The following is a 20,668-nucleotide window of genomic DNA, read 5'->3' on the forward strand; positions in this document are numbered from 1 at the left end:
GCTATACCTTTTATTGCTAGTCATAAAATTGAAGTATTTTAACCACATGCAGCTCGATGATTGCTTGATCAAACGACAATTAGATATTTGCTTGATTTTTGTTGTTGTAACCAAACGTCACAAAGAAAGAGGTCAGGACTATAAGCGGGTTGTAGCAAAACTTCAATTATCTCTCCTTTAAATCCTGATCGGTGAGCAAAAGCATTATCATGGTGTATTTTGATTCTGCGCAACCTGGACCATAGGTTCTTTGTAATGTAGTGAGTTTATCGTCTGGTCAAACAAATGAAGCAACGTTTTATCCACTTTGACAATTTCTCACAGGCGTCTAGGGTTTTGATCTTTGAACCTAATAAATAAGGCCGAGGCTTTTTCAATCCGCTCCATTTTCTGGTTAGAATTAAGTTAGCAAATACGGGATATAATGGGCCCGCACTTCCCTTAACTTTATCTTATCTTTCAAGATGGAAAACACGTTAGACACACTAAAATCCCATAAGCCACTTATATCCGCGGTATATCTTGCATCTTCTATGGCTTTCACAGTGCTGATGTCGTTTTCAGAGGTAGCGGAATTTTGCAGCCTATGGCGGGATATCGCTTATCCTAACAAAAATATGAGTTCTACCTTCCTTACACATTGTCAACCACCTGGAAATTGTACGATATGGGAAGGCATCTTTTTCATAAATCTAGATCCGTTTTTATTTCTGACCCGCATTTACTCTCAAAACCTACGAATTTTGCAATAAGCTCTTTGCTCCTCTATAAAATCACAATGCAACTCAGCCATGTTTGCAAGAGTGTTGCCCCGGTCACATATTCACTGATAACGTCACGGAAGAGCTACGGTCTTATCGTTCACGGATTACTATGGTAATGTTAAATTCCGTAGCCGCTGCGGTTCAAGTACGGAAACATAATAGTATGAGTACGGGGTTCGAGGGATTTACCGCCATAATGTAGGTAAAAGCCCCGGGAGAGACACGAATTGTTACGGTCCGACACAATTTGATACTAAGTAACACGAATCAGGACTGCCACGATATAACTACGTGTTAGTACGAATAGGGAGAAGAACGAATCGCCACGGATCTATACGGACCTATTTTATCCTTCCAAAAACTCTTGCATGCTTATTTTCAAAGTGCCCCAAAAACATATAGAAAACGAATTGCAGAGTTCAACGATTCTGACACAGAGGATTCGGCCTCATCGCCTCCAACACCCGAGACATATCAGGTCCAATGCTGGTGAATTCCTATAGGACGTCGGATCCTCATCAACAAGTTCGGCCATGAAAGCCTCATACTGGCCACGAACGGGTCTTCCTAAATGCCAATCTCTAGTCCACCATCTCCTCTGTCTTCTCTTACCTGATTAAATATGTACTTGTAATCGTTGATTAATACTGCTTCTCTTTTGATTTCAAAACTGGCTGTTCATTTAACAAAACGTTAAAGTTTATGTTTTAAGAATATATATTAAAACTTGTTAATCTTATCTCAATGGTCAAGAAGGTCGTATTTATACCCTAGAAAAAGTACATTATACTTAATTCATTCGAACTTAACCGTACCATTACGCATCGTTTCGTGTTGCAACTTATTAAACCATTATCCCTGCCTCTCCGTAGAACAACGTATTACAATTTTTTCTTTCCGTGACAATGCCGTATTAAAACCGTAGCTTGTACGTAGGGTAACCGTACAAATACGTCAGTTTTCCGTTTCAAACCGTGGAAATCCTTGACAAGTTTGGGCCTACGAATCAGTTCGGACTAGTCCGTTTTCGTACGGACCAGTACGTATCAGTACGGCTTAATAAGAACTAGTAGGGATACGCTACGGTTGATTTTTCCCTGGCAAATTTTTGTGCATGTTCAAAAATTGTCAAAGATCGCTACGGATAATCAATGACTACTACGATAGATTACGGTTACAATACGGAGAGCTACTGACCAGTACGGGTAGCTACGGACGATGCCGGAATTAATCCGTGGCTCTTCCGTAGTCGTATACCGAGGTATCAAATACATATCAAATACATTATGTTTTTTTATATAAGATAATTAGATACCAAAAAATCACCAGTTTTTGCATCATACTGACACGGAAGCAACCCATGTTGTTTGCACTTACATCACATTTACCTGATAAACATGATGTCTGGAAGCACATGTGTTATAGGCGTGTGTGTGCGCGATTTTGGTACTTTTATTTCTTTCCAATTTGGTGTTTTTAGTCGGTTGGTTCCGATATTCCTCACTTGAACACAGTTGAATGAACGTTACGATGTGTTGCCTGCTTTTTAATTTTGTCTTTTGACATCTAATCTGTGGTATGCAGGCCTCATCACCTCAGTCTGATCTCCAGACAAATTCCTTTTTATTTAGTTTCGCCCATTGTTCACACTGATTTTTTTTACTTGGGGACCATATGCTACTTTTCATGGAATAACACTAAAGTGTCACATTGTGAACACATCTGCGGATATTTCAAATTCATAATTTTACAGTTCATGTAAAATGTGAGATTCTGCTTAAGCGTATATAAGGGGGCATGGACGGTAACTTGCACTTTCAAGAACCGTCTATGAACTAGCTTTATACAATCGAGCCTGTAACATTTACAATTTTGTCTATTTAGGCTTTACTTAGTGACTCTCTTTTTCACTATTAAAAATAATATTCATCCAGTATTATCGCAAATAAGGTATTAACGGGTGTTTATTTGGAAATCAAACCTATAATAAGGAACGCTTAAAAGACAATTTAAGTACTAAAGAATATCAGACTGTAAATATTGATGACATGTCATCATCTGACAAATCTATTGTGAAAATTAAACCACATATAGGTTATAAGTAGTGTTAGTAATTTTTGTCTTGGATGTTTGATCTGCTTATAGTTGTAATTCAAAACAAAAACATTCTCTTTATCGATCTATCGATCGTTTATTTATTTGTACATTTTCTTGATGGAATAAATATATAAATGCATCATTTGTAAAAAGACAACAAACAATAATCATTCAATCAAATGTGACACGATAGCTAACTCACTAGTACGAGAAGAAGTGAATTTTATGTAACAACAAACACTTTAATACTCAGAGCATATGATACAAGTTGTTAAACTTACCATGACGTGTCAATAAGAAAGTCTTGACGGAATCAAGTTTCAAATCAAAATTAGCAAAGTTTATACATCATATTACAAAATACTGTCATATTCAACCATAAAAAAAGATGGTTTGAATTTTGCTTATGTTGTAAAATGGAGGGAATGTCGCTGAAACGCCATTATAGCGTACATTTTATCGTTGGATTGAGGTAACATTGTTTATTATATGATTTAAATATAGCTGTAATCTCACTGGTCCAAACAGTAGTCAACAGAACTTTTTATAAAATCATAATACACTACACTGATGTGTACTATCGCCTCGGTCAATATGACTGTCTGCCGGTGAATATCACATCATATTCAATGGCTCACTAGTCAATAATTGTATAATATATACTTATGTAATTATATTGGTTATTCACAACAGGGAAACACGCATGCATCAGTTTCGTGCATATCTTATCAACAAATCATCTTTTCAATATAAAGATTTTTTTTTATATTTTTTTATATAGCATAAATTTATATATACATCATAATTCAGTATGTTTGGATATCAATGTTAAAATAGCTTTCATGGACAATTTCTAGGTAAAATAATGATATTTACTTATATATACTAGTGACCACTAATGACAATAAGGCATGAGTGCAAAACAGTTTTGATAGAGCAAAACACGGTGATATACAAAAATGCAATAAACAGAACTAAGTTAACCATAGCAAATAGAAAATAAACATAAAACCATTCACATAAACATAACTTTATAAGCATTTCTTTATCTGAAAGAACATGGATGTCGACACTAAAATGACATTCTAGCTGCATGATAAATATGTCGTCTGCATAGTCCAGGGGGGTTCTTCCGGTTAGGTCAGTTTTTGTCCAATTCATGACATAACCGCTTGCAATTATTATACTAATCATTTCTATTCTTTTATATTTCATTAACAGATGTTCAACTGACGCACCAGCTGGACAAGGATAGTACGTGTCCAATATCATCATTGTATCCACATAATTAGAAATGTCATATTTAAAATATTTCATGAAGGTGAAATGCAAATATAACCAGCCATTAGATATCGATTGACACTGCTCATTCAGGACATTATTGGTAAGAAGAATTGAAAAAAGTTGATCGTCGCTAATTACTATGTAGTAAAGAAATGGGGTCAAACCATTAAATCGGCATGAAAGTAATTGAGGGTATTTTGTAATGAACATTCTTACAGAATCTGCAATAAGTATATATCTCCGTTGATAGAAAGGTTTTTGTGCAAGTGTATGAAGTGGTGAATTCGTTAACAATGAAGGATGTAAACTTTTATGTCTAGGAAAATGAGCTACATATGAAGTTAATTCTAACATTTTTTTCCATTGTATCAAATCATCATCACATACTAATTCCATATTATTCACTACAGATAGCATAATGATGTCTTTTATGTCATAATAGGAATTGCACTCAAAAATTGCTTTATCAATAGTTCTTGTGTTAATTACCAGTGCGTCTCTAGGAACGAATGTTTCTAATATATCCATACATCTGTTGCTAAAAAGAGTGTCAATTACATATTCGTCATAAAAGACTCCTACAACATCAACAAGATACATAAAGATATTTTTACTACAGAATTTTGAAGCTTTAATTAATGGGAATTGTATTATGTTTGTAATTTCTTTTTCGTGTTCATGTATATGAGACACTATATCTACCCTGTCATTCCTTATAGCACATGATGACGCAACTTTTAGAAAGCGATCTAGTAAATGTGATCTTGTTTCTTTGTGCTTAATGTATTCTGATAGTAGCTGAAAGCTCTTGACAGACGCAGAGGGGCATAGATCGAGATATAATTCTGCAACTGGTTTTTTAATTTTTAGATAAAAAAAATTTATTTTGACATACTCGTCATCTGATTTTGCAACATGATAAACCAACGTCCTCAAAGTTCTAATATGTGAAATATTAGAACATGTAAATAAGTAGTTTGAAAACATTGAATGACCGGCACTAAGATAAATATTATACGTTTTACTGCTGTTACTTATCAGCCATTCATAAATCGAATTGTGTTTAAATGTAACAAAATAATCAGATGAAAGATAAAGATCTAATTTTCTCATGATTCTTGAAAATTCCGATTTATTACACAGTTCGTTTGTTTCTAGGATTTCGAAAACTGTGTCGGTTGACATTTTTTGTACGCTTATTAGCTGTAAAATTATTTTTGCAACTTCGAAGTCGTTGTTAGTTTCAAAAAGTCTATTAAAATTTAACTCATAAAGTAATTTTATATTATTGGGTAGATTAATAAAATTTTGTAAACTGACATTTCCAGATTTGATAATATATTTCAATGAATGACTGAGATATAGAATATTTCCCTGACTTTTGTCAGCAAATTGTTGAATTAAGTGCGCATCAGACAAGTTCAAGCGTTTCATTAAATACAGCTTTATATCATTTAGATTTCTTGGGTCCATGTAATCAATCTCCAAAGTAGTCAGTTTCTCTAGAGAATTTTCATACCTTTTCTTTGAGGTAATCATCCATTTCAGCCATTTGGGCAAATCAATTTGCATGAGAAAGAGCTTTTTAGATAGGAGGTCTAAAATTTGGTTACGTTCATCAGAATCAGAACATTCATCTAATGCATCAATAATTATTATCCAAGGAGCATCATCGGGTTCTGGTAAATCTTTTAAGGGCAATGTTATTGCATGATCGAAACATGCACTTATATCATTTGCACATTTGTTGTCATCAAATATGAAGGTATTATTTTGTGTTTCAATATGTTTGCTATACTGTATACTTTTTTTGGATAAAAACCATATTAATCGTCTGATAAGCAGCACTGGATTCTTTGTTAAATCATGTGAATCAAAACAAACATGAAAAGCTATAATATGCCGTCTTAACATCCATCCGTTTTCATTTTCTTTAGCACAAAGAAGTTGTGATACTATTGCAGATTTACCAAATCCATAATCAGCCACCAATAATGTACCTTTTGACATTCTATCGTGTACAATCTTTGTCTCAAGTATTTCAAGAAGCCATTCCCTACCGACAAACTCGTTTTCTTTAGGTAGATACCCAATCATTGCTATGTGCAGTTTGAATGGATAGTTTGATCTCTCGGATAGGCATCCTGAAAAAGGGGAAATACATTTTAATGACCTAACTCAAGTTTATTTATAAAGCACATTAGAAGCAAGCGACAGAGAGAGAGAGAGAGAGAGAGAGAGAGGGAGAGAGAGGGAGAGAGAGAGAGAGAGAGATGTAATGGTATAGCCACACTCTAACGTATGAGAGTATATAAATATAAATAACATGGGTTTGTGGGTAACAGTAAAAATATAATCCCAATAATATACTTCTAAGCGAGGCATTATATTTATACCCCAACTGAACACTTTCATATGAGGAGCTTATGCGTAACGTATGAACTATAAATTTTAGAACGTGTTAAAACAGCCACTGTGTATAAGAACGTGCAATTACGTATGTCAGTGTGTTTGTAACGTAAACGACTTATGCCGAGCATACCCCTAATGTACATCTGCGTATGCGAGCGTATGAGCAATTTTTATCGTACGCTCACTCACATACGTTAATGCCATACGTTATACTGTGACTGCACCAATACGGCGGATGATAAAAATTCAGTCAAACGAAGTTATGTTATGAATTAGATGTCTTTAAATTGACTGTTATATTTAACCACGACTGAAGACCTAATACAAAATGATATTTTAATAGGCTTTTGAATTAAAGAACTCAGCAGACTTCCACAATCATTTAATCATAAAATTTTATTTTAGTTTATATAAATCTTCATGGGGAACTTAAAAAAGAAGTACAAATGTATATGCAAAGGATAATGATAAATATACTTAAATCGTTTTTGTGTTTTACTTAGCCCTGTTAGAGAATGGGAAATATTCTGAAAATCGTATATTTGAGCTTTTCTTAGCCCTATTTGAGAGAAAAGCGTTGCAACGCTTTTGAATTTTGGGTAATTTTTCGCAATTATGATAAAAGTGAGTGAACAAATGATCTGAAATTTTGTATTAGTGTAAAAATCTCAGTGTAGTGCCTTTCAGATCACCAGTTCTATACTATTTTCAGGTTTTACATGTTCCTCCCATAGTTTACTGACCGTCTCATATTACAGATCTTTTGCAAGCAAAGTAGAAAAAATATATAATATCCAAAGTTTCATACTTTAAAATTAAATTTGTTTTTGTGGCATTAATCATTAAATGAAAACAATCATACGCTTACCGTAAAATGCATGGACTCTCCTGTATGTATTGCTTTTTCGTTAGTATCGTGAGACAAATATGTTGCAATAATAAGAAGCATGTTACAATAATGACGACTATGTATCAAAGTGATTATGTTTCGAAAGAAATATCATATTCTTGATAGCATGCTTAAATAGTATTATTGTATCTTTTATTACGTATGTCTTACCTTGATGTATGTTGCTTATGTTTGCCTTGCCATTTTCAGGGTGAACATTGTCAGAAACTTCATTACTGACATGTCGAGACGGTATGAAATAAAATGATGCAAGAATACAACATAAAACTAACAACACAGCCACTAGTATTATTTGAATGTTCGTTTTATGCCTGAAAGCATGTGGATTGATTCCATATGATTAAGCCGTTGTTGAATGGACATGTCCTCAATTATGATTGATATTTCCTTCAAAACATTACTGTTCTCTATTGTAGAAATTGTAATTTGTTCTAAAAGTTTAATATTTTCTTCATCACAACTTTCCATCTTTTTAAATTTCAGTTTTATTTCTTCAATAGTCTTTCTTAGGCTAGATTGAGGTATACATTTTATTTTATCCAATGCGTTTTTGTCCACCTTTTGAATATGTGGCTGTACATATTTATCATTAAGAAGGTCTTTCAGTGCATCAAAACCTTTTGACTTATCCAAATCACTAATAAGAAGTGTATGATTGTGGGCAATTTTTTTGTTTCTAATTTCTCTAACTTTTTGGATGTATAACTTATTTATCTGAAATATACTGCAACATTCCCATACATTACATGCAGTTGATATGTCAAGGTAGTTTGCAGGTCCATCAATTTTCTTCTTTGGTTCCGAGAAAACACCGGCTATGTTCTCAAACGATTCATCCCAATTTGCTGTTGTTTGTTTATTCCAGTCAATTTGCTTTTTATTACTCGTGTAAGCTTCGAGATGTTTTTGCCAATTTTTACAATTCTTACACCACCTGAATTCAAACAAATATGAAATAATTACGAAATAGAAGTAATACCAATTGTTAATACTTGAAATTTGGAATACATAATTTTTTAAAACTCACATGGTGTTATCTGCGAAAATGATGGTTTTCTATCGTGTTTGCAGTAATCGCCAACACTCTACAATCACCCGTAATGATCTAAAACATTCACACAAACCAACACTCTACAATCACTCGTAATGATCTAAAACATTCACACAAACCAACACTCTACAATCGCTCGTAATGATCTAAAACATTCACACAAACTAACACTCTACAATCACCTACATTTGATATAAAACATTCCCACAAACCAACACTCTACAATCGCTCGTAATGATCTAAAACATTCACACAAACCAACACTCTACAATCACCTGTAATGATCTAAAACATTCACACAAACCAACACTCTACAATCACCCGTAATGATCTAAAACATTCACACAAACCAACACTCTACAATCACCCGTAACGATCTAAAACATTCACACAAACCAACACTCTACAATCAACCGTAATGATCTAAAACATTCACACAAACCAACACTCTACAATCAACCGTAATGATCTAAAACATTCACACAAACCAACACTCTACAATCACCCGTAATGATCTAAAACATTCACACAAACCAACACTCTACAATCGCTCGTAATGATCTAAAACATTCACACAAACCAACACTCTACAATCACCTGTAATGATCTAAAACATTCACACAAACCAACACTCTACAATCGCTCGTAATGATCTAAAACATTCACACAAACCAACACTCTACAATCACTCGTAATGATCTAAAACATTCACACAAACCAACACTCTATAATCATCCGTAATGATCTAAAACATTCACTCAAACCAACACTCTACAATCAACCGTAACGATCTAAAACATTCACACAAACCAATATTCTACAATCAACCGTAAAGATCTAAAACAATCACATAAACCAACATTCTACAATCAACCGTAACGATCTAAAACAATCACACAAACCAACACTCTACAATCAACCGTAACGATTTAAAAACAATCACACAAACCAACATTCTACAATCAACCGTAAACGATCTAAAACATTCACACAGACCAATACTCTACAATCAACCTTAACGATCTAAAACAATCACACAAACCAATACTCTACAATCAACCTTAACGATCTAAAACATTCACACAAACAGATACTCTACAATCAACCGTAACGATCAAAAACAATCACACAAACCAACATTCTACAATCAACCGTAACGATCTAAAACATTCACACAAACCAACACTCTACAATCAACCGTAACGATCTAAAACAATCACACAAACCAACATTCTACAATCAACCGTAACGATCTAAAACAATCACACAAACCAACACTCTACAATCAGCCCTATCGATCTAAAACAACCGCACAAAACAGCATTCTACAATCAACCGTAACGATCTAAAACATTCACACAAACCAACACTCTACAATCAACCGTAAAGATCTAAAACAATCACACAAACCAATACTCTACAATCAACCTTAACGATCTAAAACATTCACACAAACAGATACTCTACAATCAACCGTAACGATCAAAAACAATCACACAAACCAACATTCTACAATCAACCGTAACGATATTAAACATTCACACAAACCAATACTCTACAATCAACCGTAACGATCTAAAACAATCACACAAACCAACATTCTACAATCAAGCGTAACGATCTAAAATAATCACACAAACCAACACTCTACAATCAACCTTAACGATCTAAAACATTCACTCAAACCAACACTATACAATCAACAAATAAAACTTTGCCGCGCGGGGCCGCGGGGCGAGATTAAAGAAATAAAACGGCGAAAACGCGAATGGCACAAATCAGCTACCATAACAAACAGATGGGATATATCATTTCGATTCCAATGTTTCAACAAATAAATGCTGCCGTACCTGATATTAACCTTAATTTTGTCCGATTCGCGTCGCAGTTTTAAGTAAAACGTCACATGTCTAAATATAGATTGTCAACATTAATTTTACTTCTTTGTTCAAAAGAGAAAAATGAGGGTCGTGAATAATGCACGATTTATCGTCGAAATGCTTTGTAATTTATCACCCAGGTCTATCGGCCTTCGTGATACAAAAACGCACTAAAAATTGATATAAAAAAGTTGACTGTTTTAGAGAAATTCAATAATTTGAAATTTGCAGTCAATGTCATTTCATTCTCAGGTTTATTTCGAAGTGTTCAAAGGTTTCCTATTTTACAAGTATAAATCAAATTCATAAATGCACAACAAAGAAATGACAATTAAACAAATTCAATACTAGTTTTTTTTAACCTTGACGGTCAAGGTCAGTTAAATGTCACTGTCAGTTGAATTATTCAAAATAATAAATTTGTCGTAAGTGGTCTTTTGTCCAAGTGTGAAGCAAATCCATAAATAAATAACAAAGTAATGACAATTTAAGCTTGACTTTGGCGGTTTTCAAGTAATGTACGTTATCGTTCGTTTGCATGTGACGTCCACCGCTTTTTGTTCGCTATGCTATAGAGGTTACATCTTGGTCACCGCACCAATATCGAGAATTGTATAAAAAAAATTATAGAGAACACCATCCTAGTGTTTGATATTCAACAAGGGCAACATTGTCACATAATACACCCGTCACAAAAGCTTTTGTCTAGAAGATATGCTCTGGGCAATATCCGGACAATATATAGATATATTATCGTCTCTGATGACCTTGACCTTCAAATATTAACCTTAATTACATGTGTCACACTTGATAGTCATCATTTGTGTTAAAATCCATGAATAAATGATTAAAAAATGGTCCCCGTACAATATCTTTGACATTTCTACGTGACCTTGCTTTTGGTAGCAGGGACCTGGATTATGTGCACAATACTTAGCTTCAAAATAGTAGTCATGATATTGACCATTTGTCTTTCAATCCCTCAAAAAATGATGACTAAATGGTCCGAATACACATTGTCATATTTTTATCTGAACTTTGACCCCTATGTGTGACCTTGACCTTGGTGACAAGCACTTGAATTTTGCATGCGACACTCAGCCTTACAATGGTGAACATTTGTGTCAAGTTATGTTAAAATCCCGCTCTTCATAAAGAAGTTTTGGTCGGTACAAGTGCTTTTCAATGAACTCTAAGTGTGACCTTGACCTAGAAACCTGGTTCATGCGCATAACACTGCTTCTCATAGCGGTGAACATTTTTATGAAGTTTCATTAGAATTCCTCCATAAATGTAGATGATAAACTCTGGACAAAATCTCTATATTTGTGACCTTTGCCTGCATATATTAACCTTAAGTACTTGTTTCGCACCATTAGTCATGATAATGACCATTTGTGTGTCAATTCCTCAATAAATGATGACTAGATGGTCAGAATACACATTTTCATTTTTCTATAAACTTTGACCCCTTTGTTGTGACCTTGACCTTGGCTGTCATGGCCTAAATTTTCCTCGTGACACTCCGCCTTACAATGGTAAACATTTCTGCAAAGTTGTAATGACATCCCTCTATGCATGTATGCAAGTTTCATTAGAATTCATCCATATGTGTAGGTGATAAACTCTGGACAAAATCTCTATATTTTTTTCATCTTAAGTGACCTTGACCTTGCATATACTAACCTAAATTACTTGTTTCACACCCGTAGTCATGATAATGACCATTTGTTTTTCAATTTCTCAATAAATGATGACTAAATGGTCAGAATACACTTTTTCAATCTTTTATATTAACTTTGATCCCTTTGTTGTTACCTTGACCTTGGTCGCAGTGACCTAAATTTTGCTCGCGACACTCCGCCTCTTAAAATTGAACATTTCTGTCAAGATATATTGAAATCTCTCTATGCAAATAGAAGTTTTGCTACGGACAAGCGTTGACCTTGACCTTTAACCTAGAGACCTGGTTTATATGCGCGACACACTTCTTTAAGGGGTGAAAATTTCTATGAAGTTTCATGAAAATGCCTCGATGTGTGTAGGAGATATGCTCCGGGCAAAAATTGGACGAGCCCGCCCTCCCGCGAGGGGGTAACTATAATACGACCCGTATTTCAAAGGTCGTATAAAAATTATACGGTAAGGCTAAGAAATAAAAAGATACTCGCTCTTCATTTTTTGTGCTGAGCCAGAAATTTTTTATAATAGACACTTGTTCGTTATTCTGGTTATCACATTTTCAATTTTAATATGCGTTTCAATTTTAACGGTCAAGAATCTTTCGAATGCATTCTTCGCGCAGTAACATGCCATGGGTTATATCTTTAAGGAAGAGTCCTAAAATGTTTTAGTCAAATGTGAGAGAGACATTATTATTTAAAAAATCTATTCGATTCAAAGTTTATCAGTACAATATTTTCAAACTAGAAAGTGAAAAAAATATTCCATTTTCTTCATTTATTTCAATATGTATTGATGAGGTGTCTGGTACAGCTGAGGGTGACTGGTAAAACAATATTTATGCACTTTGTCGACAGAAATTAATGTAATTACATAACAAAATGACATGCCATAATTTAGCTGTAATACAAACGTAACAGGATGTGACATCTATAACATAGCTTGACGACGATCGATGTCATTTAAAGGTTAAATAGATACATAACCTAGGTTTAACAAAGTTCAACAAAATCTAATAGGTAGAAGAAAGAGCATCGGAACATCTTACACAAAAAAAAAAACAAACAAATTTTATTTCTATTTACGCATAAAAACAAGTTTAAATGAATTTCCTTAATATTAACTTTAATATTAAAATCCGTTTCCCCCACTGTCAGCCTAATTTTGTCGAATTTCACATGAAATAAAACAAGTCTTGGGCTGAAAAATAAGTTCGACAATCAACGTAAAATGGCGATGATATTATTAATTTTATTCAAATAATATGAATGATCGCTTGTTTTAATAACAAAACAAACAATACTAGTAGGAGAAAAAGTCAAACTATTCATCCTTATTTCTGTTACTTACGGCGAATTTATATTAGACCTGGCTCTGTGAAATGTAACCGGACGCCAGTTTTTCACGGAAGGAAAATAATTGTGTTCGAATCTGAGGGATATCCTTTGGATTTGTTATTCATACATCATTTTAGAAGAAAGAAAACTTATTTGAGGATTGTTACAGACAATAAATAAGTGTTGACAGATGAGTAAACATTCCAAAAGCGGCTAGGAAATTGGAAAACATGGAATTTTTGAAAGGCTGCCTTACGAAACTGGATTGTTTACTTTTTCTTCGGGCTGTTGTCTGTCATTGCTTTTCAAGTTATTAGGCAGTTATTGCTCGTAGGATACTTAAATATGCCCAAATGTCATCAAGAGAAGTTTTGTACGTGGAATTGTATATTTCAGACTGAAAAATGAAACAAAAAATTTATTTTTTATAATTCTGATAAAGAACTTGTGTTGAGGTTTTGCTCTATTCATATTATAATCTGCATTGAGTGGGCAGGGGACATATTCGAATGATGGCTCTGGTCAAATTTATTCATAACTCAGACATGGTGTTTTTAAGGTACAGAAAACTTTTGATATTTCTCTGTCATTGTAATTCTTCTCTCTTGTTTTTATGGTGACTGATTTACGCCATGTCATATTTCCGCTTCCTAGCCTCAAAATGTGAAAATGCGAAAACACGAAGAGACGTCAAAGTTGGACTTTTTCGTCTCTTCATGCTTTCGCTTTGTCGGATTTTCGAGGCAACAAAACGAAAATACGACAGAAGAAAATATGTCGTATATTCGCATTATATCTGTCGTATTTCCTTTTTTCGCATTGTTACATTTTCGAATTGTTGCATTTTTGCTTTTTCGCATTGTTACATTTTCGCATTTTCGCGTTCCGGTTGTACATAGGCTTGAAGACATCAATCTAAAAATACCTAAACGTTATAGCTTATGACATTTATGTACCATTAGTTTATTGTTTCCCTTCCTGTTTCAAAGCTTTAAGTACCGTGAACTAAGAGAAGTACAGTATAATACAATATTATCTAAATACAATATATTTATTGATTTTTTATGAATTTGAATTGTTCTCCTTTCATTGATATTCGTGCAATATGGGGAAGATGGCAGACCAAATGACCGTCAACAGAGTTGTGCTTTATAGATCTGGGGAACGCCTGACAACATGATATAATGTAATAATATTATAATATAGATTTTAAAAATGCAATAAAAGCCACTGAAGAAGGCTTTATGACCGGGAACTATAGCGACCAAATGTTTTTATTTGTATTTCTGTTTTTATTAAATTGAAACATTAAACTGTCTTTTCAAACTTCATCCAACATGCAATCTAATAAAGTAAGTCTTACCAAACTATAGAACTAGAATTAACAGACATTATAAAATGTTTTCCTGTGAAAATACACCTCAATCTCAGAGTAAATATCTATTTTAAGATGTGTGCCGGCAGTGGCTTTATCGTTAATTCTCATGTCACACCCGTCAGCGGTAAAATATTTGAAAAATAAACTGATAATCTAAAGATGGTAGGAACACATGAATGTTTTTATTATAATAATAGTTGCATTAATTGATTCAAAACAGTCTGAAAGCCTTACCGTTATATTATTTTGTTATGGAGCAGGGTGATTCCTTTAAAATTATACATCTATGTGAATACAACATATCTTATATAGGACTATTAAAGGGACTCCACTGAGATTTTTTGACATGGCGGTACTGAACATATTATTTTCCAGATAAATGTACCATTTGATGTAGGTTTGGACCACGAATCTTTGTGCAAACTTTCAGATCATTCGCGCACTTCGTTTTTCCATAATAATTATTCAAATTGTAAAACAATTACCCAAAATGAAAAGCGTTTAAACGCTTTTCACTCAAATTAGGCTAAGAAAAGCACAAAACTACGATTTTCGATTTATTTTAAAGTATATTTCTTAACTATCTTTGCATATATTTCTGTTTAAAGAGCCCAAGTTCATTTATGTAAGACATTCTAATGTTCTTAGGCTTTTAAACCTCAGTGGAGTCCCTTTGAATAATATATCATTGTGATCAGACATTAAAAATAATTATAATAATAATAATAATAATAATAATAAATTGATGTCTCCATGCGCATGCACAACCGGAACGCAAAAATGTAACGATGCGAAAATGTTACAATGCGAAAAAGCGAAAATGCAGCAATACGACAATGCGAAATTGTAATTATGCGAAAATGCGAAGAGACGACAAAGTTATACTTTTCGCATTTTCGCATTTTGAGGTGAAGAAGCGAAAATACGACATGGCGTAAATCAGCCACCATATTTTTTTGTGTAAGAATTGGGGTTTTACCCGAAACTAAAAATTTTGGAAGCTTTGTTTGTATTTTGATTCTCCGAATGGAGGTGAAAAAGTTAAAAATCAAGCTTTGTCAGTTGGCGCCAAACAAGTAAGAAACTTAAAAAAATCTAAACATATGACACTTTATTGATCAATCGATTGTACTGTGTGTTAGTGATTATTTTAAAGGAATCGGGCGAATTCTCTGGAGTATCTTGCACTTTCATGAAAATTGCCCATATTTGTATATTTTAGGTGTAATTTTTGTTTGATGGGGTAAATATAAATTGCTGTTATTATTTTTAGGAGCAACGCATGCAAACTATTATTTTATTCAACGTATCTCATATATCCTTAAATAATCCTGTGCAACTGGTTATCTGCCTGTGTAACATATTTTGAAATATTTTGAATTGTATTTCTGGTCACACTGAACTACAAAATTGTTCATTTATAGGTCCTCTTCCCCCTTAACGTTAGTTCCTCTTCCCCCTTAACGTTTTATGAGCACTTTTTTATAGTGGAAACATTTACTGCTACACCGTATCGACCTAAATCCCGAAGACTTTGATTCCCAGCTTTACATGCATTTCAAATAACCAAATACTAGTATTACATTCACATATGCATTCATCTAATATAAGTTTATTACGCATTTGATATCTTGCTATGTTAAAATTGATAATGGTCAAACCAAAAACATGTGAAAATCATATAATTTTTATTATAACTGTTTATTATACATCGTGAATGTATTTTATTAAAGCCGTGATTCGATGAAGAATAATTTCATCTGAATCGTCTGAAAACGCGGAAGTACGTATATATGAATACTTTATAACGACACTCCCATTTATTGATTATCATACGGACCACAAAACTATAAAACAATAATTATATTAATGTATGCTATTTAAAGAACGGATGACACGTAATTACAAGAATTTCTAGATAAATAAATGCATTTTAAAGAAATTAGAAACTGCTTGCAAAAAAGATATAACATGTATAATATTCAAATTTGAAAAACTATGGATTCGATAGAAATGTATACGGTGGCACAAAGGTGACATGTGTGTGTTTTTATTTATCTCGTGGCCACGAGATACTATGTCATGGCCACGAGTTACTAAGTTGTGGCCACGAGATAGCTAAGTCGTGGCCACGAGATACTTTGTCGTGGCCACGAGTTAGTAAGTCGTGGCCACGAGTTACTAAGTCTTGGCCACGAGATAGCTAAGTCGTGGCCACGAGTTACCATGTCGTGGTCACGAGTTACTAAGTCGTGGCCACGAATTACTAAGTCGTGGCCACGAGTTACTAAGTCGTGACCACGAGATAGCTAAGTCGTGACCACGAGATAGCTAAGTCGTGGCCACGAGATACTATGTCGTGGCCACGAGTTAATAAGTCGTGGGAAAGAGGTAGCTAACTCGTGGCCACGAGATACTATGTCGTGACCACGAGTTACTAAGTCGTGGGAACGAGATAGCTAAGTCGTGGCCACGAGTTAATTACCCAATCAGAATACACTATATATATTATGAATTGTTTTAACTTAACAACTTACTTTTACATGCAATATTTATCTTTGAAAATACTGAAGATATTCACTTTGAACTTGTCTTTAGGATCATATTAGAACCTTCAAAGGCCCTTCAAACATTTATTTTGACTATAGCTCTTTGTTGGGAAATTTTGTGATCAAATTGGTCAGTTTGTACGTACTATGTCTTGTAACCTTGTTTATACGATAACATGAGAAGGAATAAGTCCTGGTTAGGGACATATCCCATGGACAGTAGATAGCCTATAAGAATCAAAGTGCTGCAGCACTGAATGCGACGGACATGCAACCGGAGAGACATAGAAAAAAAAACACAAAAGATATAAAGAGAAAATTTGTTCCATACAAGTTCGAGATTTGTAGAGCAATATATTTTATGTGTCCCAATCTGATATGATTCAGATTTTCTACTTTCAATACTTTTAAATACAGAATGAAATTTATGCCTATAAACTCTGGTCAAACTTGTTAATCAGTGTCCCAAGAAATGATAAGTAAATAGAAAAAACTGTCGACGAAATATTTCTAAAATAAAAACATGCAAAGAAACTTCAAGCATAATACATAATACATGTGAGAATGTTAATTAGAATTGCTTAGTGTTATATCATCGTGGGCATATAGACAATAAAATATAAGTCATTTGTATTTTTATTTCTCTTGGATATGTCTCATTAATATTTTTGGTTAAAATCATCAGTAATTAATTGTCCCTTTCAATTTCACACTAAATTCCATTTTAACTTGTTTGCTTCTTACAATAATTGTATAGAATTTCTTAAAGTAGTGCATGTAAACAAAGTAAGTATCCGCTGGTTTATTACGTGTATATTGTGTACTCGTCCGAAAGTCAGCACAGGTGATGCAGAATCTATTTTTAGAATAGTGTTATCTTCAGGTCATATCGTGACCTAGAAAATTTTATGTAAACAAAACACAAGAATCGGAAGTAGAACTGATATTATAACTTCCTTCAATAAAGATTACCATGAAAGACTACATGGTGGTAAAGTGTTGAAAAACTCTCTTGTTACATGCATTTTCAAAAATAGATATTTATAATACTAACCATTGTACTGTAGTCTAATTTATTAATAACTGCTGGATATTCAGCTGAACCCGCGGTATGAGTCACGAAAAGAGTTCTTCTTTTATTAATACGCGAGTTATTATAGAGTCACGAAAACTAATGCGCGAGTTATTATAGAGTCACGAAAAACTGATCTGTTAATAAAAATGTTTTGTTTAATGGAGCAATATTTATTTCATACTTATAATTTCTATGAATTATTGAGCTTTCTCCTTAATTATAGCATAATTTGCTGTCCTACTTTTTCGACAGCGGTAAATCGTTTCAGCAGTTATTTGCATATTGCGCAATAAAGCTACGGGGCTACAGCGTTTTTATCAAATCAAATACGTTCATATTTTAAATTGGATATCTTAATTTGAAATTGAAAAGGCTAAATATGGAAGTTTTTAAGATATTCGACAAAGTATGGGAGTTTCATAGGATCAAATTCATGTAATATTTCTTGGGATGTTATTCGGTTGAGGACACTTGCGCGATTGTAGCCGACGAAATCCCATGTGTAGATGACATAGCTCTGAACGCGCCTGAGGGCGCGTCCGTCGCAAAAAATCATCGTCTGATGAATTATTAAGAAGGGATAAGCCATCATGGTTTATATAACACAGAAATATCATTGCACCTGATCAGAAGATAACATCTAGGTCATTGGGTCAAAAATCAGGGTCACAGTGACGCTAAATGTAAAATTATTGACCAGTCAATATAAGTAGTATAAATGGCACTTTTACAGGCTGGTGAAGTAGGGGCATCCTTGTACTATAGCACATGTCTAGTTAGAAATTCATATAAATGGTGTAATCTGATAAGTTATTTATCTCGTGGCCACGACTTAGCTATCTCGTGGCCACGACTTAGTAACTCGTGGCCACGACTTAGTAACTCGTGGCCACGACTTAGTTATCTCGTGGCAACGACTTAGTAACTCGTTGCCACGACATAGTATCTCGTGGCCACGAGATAAATAAAAACACACACATGTCACATTTGTGCCACGTAAATTTAACAGAATAGAAATAGATGTTGAAAACAAGAATTACTCATTTCAAAAGATAAGTAAATACCCATATTTGTTCTATAGATATGGGTAGCCGGGATATCGTTCTAGCACCTATATTATGATTTTAAAATTGCTATTAACTTTAAACAGCCGGTATGGGCAGTACAACTGACAATGCCAGTGAATTCAACTATTTGATTCATTGATTTGTATTATAAACACGCTATACTTTTTTTAATCATAATGTAATAAAATGAAAATAAATAAAAGTATTATTTAAATAAAAAACAACACTAATTAAAAGGTATAATTTAAGCAGATGTAGAGCTAGTAATAAAACGATTTTAAATTATATCTTGCAATAAATTTAAAAATGTGTATATTCATAACGTGGTGTTGGTTAGGAATCGAACCAGAGACCTTCAGATCGATAGCCCGGCGTCTATACCAATACACCACATAACTTAACCACCACACAACAAGTTAACAAATAGTTGTGTGAAAGATTTTTTAATTATACTTAAATAAGTATAGCTGATATTTGTTTCATTCACTCCCCATTTTCATACCAAAGTTGTTACTTACTGTGTTTGTCGGTCTCTACAAGTTCCGGTACATTTTGAATTTCCCGCCAGAGCAGTTTTTATCGTCCGATGCACCTTTGCTAAACCATGCTCCGTGTAAGGCTTCAGCACCTGACATACAAACACTAAAGCAAAGTTTACACAAACATAGTTCTCAAAGTCCGGGTGCTTAAGAATGTATTCAAAATCATCCATTTTTGATTTTTGTTGTTAACGAATGTTGTTGTTTTTTTGACACAGTCTAATATTCTTTAATAATATTTAAGTGAAATAGTTACTCACAATTGTTAGATGTTTAAGTTAACACCTAATCTCACGAAAATATGGACAAATATTTTAACAACGATATATAGTTTCAATATTTTCTATTATATTTGTGAAATAAAGCAATATGGATATTTGCCAAAGTACTAGCATACCGATCATGGTATTGAATTTTAGTGTGTTCTTTGTTTGCATGCATTCAATGAAATATTGATCATGGTGCAATTTATGATAAAAAGGCTGACATGTTTTTATATTGAAATTTATTATGTTTATTTCTTTAAACAAACATGTTTATATTTACATTGGTTGACTACATATCTATAGAGAACTCGTTTTAAAGGACTTCACCTAAGATCCTAAAGCATAAAAAGCATATACTTACACTTCTTATTTAGAT

At 33.6% G+C, this 20,668-nt stretch overlaps 2 protein-coding genes across 2 annotated transcripts; both read right to left on the bottom strand.

Annotated features, from left to right (window-relative positions):
- Positions 1 to 2,944: 2,944 nt before the first annotated feature.
- On the bottom strand, positions 2,945 to 8,120 carry LOC132730582 (uncharacterized). Its single transcript, XM_060716544.1, has 2 exons — positions 7,618 to 8,120; positions 2,945 to 6,289 (listed from the first exon to the last, which is right to left on the bottom strand). The coding sequence occupies exon 2, from the start codon at positions 6,240 to 6,242 to the stop codon at positions 3,747 to 3,749; it is 2,496 nt and encodes an 831-aa protein (XP_060572527.1). The 5' UTR covers positions 6,243 to 6,289; positions 7,618 to 8,120; the 3' UTR covers positions 2,945 to 3,746.
- LOC132730579 (uncharacterized) lies at positions 7,756 to 20,272 on the bottom strand. Its single transcript, XM_060716539.1, has 2 exons — positions 20,006 to 20,272; positions 7,756 to 8,401 (listed from the first exon to the last, which is right to left on the bottom strand). Exons 1-2 carry the CDS (start codon positions 20,197 to 20,199, stop codon positions 7,756 to 7,758), a joined length of 840 nt encoding a protein of 279 aa, XP_060572522.1. The 5' UTR covers positions 20,200 to 20,272.
- Positions 20,273 to 20,668: the final 396 nt, after the last annotated feature.

Source organism: Ruditapes philippinarum, unplaced genomic scaffold, assembly GCF_026571515.1.
Source record: "Ruditapes philippinarum isolate M1 unplaced genomic scaffold, ASM2657151v2 ctg771_1_1_1_1, whole genome shotgun sequence".
Lineage (NCBI taxonomy): Eukaryota > Metazoa > Mollusca > Bivalvia > Venerida > Veneridae > Ruditapes > Ruditapes philippinarum.

Bases quoted from the DNA above. Each gene is read 5' to 3' on its own strand.
- LOC132730582 (XM_060716544.1), bottom strand. From the start codon at position 6,242: ATGATTGGGTATCTACCTAAAGAAAACGAGTTTGTCGGTAGGGAATGG.
- LOC132730579 (XM_060716539.1), bottom strand. From the start codon at position 20,199: ATGGATGATTTTGAATACATTCTTAAGCACCCGGACTTTGAGAACTAT. The intron at 8,402-20,005 runs GTAAGTAACAAC...GTTTGAATTCAG, and splicing joins TGTAGAGACCGACAAACACA to GTGGTGTAAGAATTGTAAAA.